This window comes from Myotis daubentonii, chromosome 15 (genome assembly GCF_963259705.1).
Source record: "Myotis daubentonii chromosome 15, mMyoDau2.1, whole genome shotgun sequence".
Lineage (NCBI taxonomy): Eukaryota > Metazoa > Chordata > Mammalia > Chiroptera > Vespertilionidae > Myotis > Myotis daubentonii.
Genome location: NC_081854.1, coordinates 46731594 through 46733641, shown reverse-complemented (window position 1 = coordinate 46733641; position 2048 = coordinate 46731594). Strand labels below are relative to the sequence as shown.

The 2048-nt window shown below is 43.9% G+C and overlaps 1 protein-coding gene across 1 annotated transcript; it reads right to left on the bottom strand.

Annotated features, from left to right (window-relative positions):
• Positions 1–787: 787 nt before the first annotated feature.
• Positions 788–1399, bottom strand: LOC132217505 (ATP synthase F(0) complex subunit C2, mitochondrial-like). The gene has a single exon (XM_059667851.1). The coding sequence runs from the start codon at positions 1356–1358 to the stop codon at positions 936–938; it is 423 nt and encodes a 140-aa protein (XP_059523834.1). The 5' UTR covers positions 1359–1399; the 3' UTR covers positions 788–935.
• Between the last annotated feature and the right edge of the window lie 649 nt (positions 1400–2048).

Genomic DNA, 2048 nt, shown 5'->3' with positions numbered 1-2048 from the left:
AATGGCCAATTTTTTGCTTTGACTTGCGAGCTAAAATTCGGGTTACGAGCCAGCTTCAGATACCCCACCGCTAGTTGGCGCAGCGAAGGTCACAGTGAACGCCACAACATCAGCCCGGCATCACCTGTCTCGTTCACTTTTTGATTTGACATACAAGTAATTTGAGTTACGAGCTCCGTCACGGAACGAATTAAACTCATAAGTCAAGGCCCCATTGTATTGCTAAACACATCTTGATTGCTTGTCATGCATAGTAAAAGGTAATGTGCCCCTAATCTCTGACCCTGTCATACTCCAAATATTACCGGAAAGGGGACCTGGCACTGAACGGGTCTGCCTAGGGTCAGCTGGTAGTGTGTGGGTTCTTGACTTTGTGCAGGAAAAATTTCACAACGTGAGTTCAGGTGAATTTTAGAGGACGTTTATTAAAGCTGGGGACAGTGAAACAAGGAAGGGCTGGGGAAATGAGCCTAGGCTAGTCTGCTTTGGCTCACTAAGAAGTCAGAGAAAAGGGGGCCTTGGGGGCGGCTTAGGGGGCGTTTCTGGGATGAACTGCTACTGTTCATTATTGTCCTGGTTACAAGCCTCCTGGGCTCCCTTAGAGTTTAGGAGATGCCTGCCTGTGGGGGAAGAAAGGGAGGGGAGGTGTAGGCGTGCTCCTGGGACGGAGAGCACACTAGACCAGTGATGGCCAACCTTTTGAGCTCAGCGTGTCAAAATTTTGAAAAACCCTAACTTAACTCTGGTACCGTGTCACATATAGAAATATTCATAATTTTTTAAAACATCTTATTAATACAGTATTTATTTGTCTTCCTTCTGTCAAACCCTGAGCCAACCACTTTCCCCAGGCTGCCTAGGAAGGTATAGGAAAAGGAACATACAGGGCAGACAAGACACGGGAAAAAGAACTATGGGAGGTGGAGACAGCTCCTTCACATGGCGAAGAGGATGAGAAAGGCCACCATCAGACAAAAGAGCCCCATGGCCTCTGAGAGGGCAAAGCCCAGAATGGCGTAGGAGAAGAGCTGTTGCTTCAGAGAAGGGTTCCTGGCATAACCAATGATGAGGCTCCCAAACACAGTCCCAATTCCAGCCCCAGAGCCTGCCACCCCTACTGTGGCGGCCCCAGCCCCAATGAACTTGGCTGCTGTGTCGATGTCCCTTGAAATGGTACTGGTTTGGAAGCTACAGCTAGAAATAAGCGAGGTCAGGGGACGTGGGGCTGCCAAGCTGCTGAGGCTCTCATCTGTCAGTGTCTCTGGTCGTTTCAGCACCACTGCAGACATTGACCGGCTCAGCTGAGAGGTGCTCCGGACCAAGGAGGGGGTGGACACAAACTTGGTGCAGGCATACATTTTCAGGGGATGAGGGGAGCTGCTCCCATTGCAGAGAAGACAGAGCTCATAATTTTTTTTGATATTTACAACCATAGTAAAAAAAGATTTATATTTTTGATATTTATTTTATATATTTAAATGCCATTTAACAAAGAAAAATCAACCAAAAAATATGTATAAAATGAACAAAAACAGAAAAACAATGTACATTTAGGAAAAAATAATAAACAATCAAATGGTACGAAAACTAGAAATTAGAGACTTTTTTGACTTTGCTGAAGTTTGCTAATTCTTCGATTGCAGGTTCATACTTGCACTTCAAGGCCAAGCAAGCGCCACTAACTTCATCTGTTAGCCGGTTTCTTTTGTTCGTTTTAATATTATTTAATGCTGAGAACAAAGTCTCACAAAAATATGTTGATGAAAAAATTGTTAGCAAAGCCACCGCTAGATTTTTTATGTCGCTAAAAGTGTCAGGTACTCTGTTCCAAGCACTCAAAATTTCTTGTTCGTAGTTGCACTCTTCTTCATTATTCAAACAATTTCGTTCCAGATTTTCAAGTTTTGACCCTAAGTCGACAAACACATGAGTCCAAATGCTACCTTGAAAATCTGCAAGTTGCATCTCTAAATCGTCAATTTGCATCCATTGGAAATCCTTTAATTCCCAAGTACTGTAAACAACTACATCCGGATACTTAATTATTT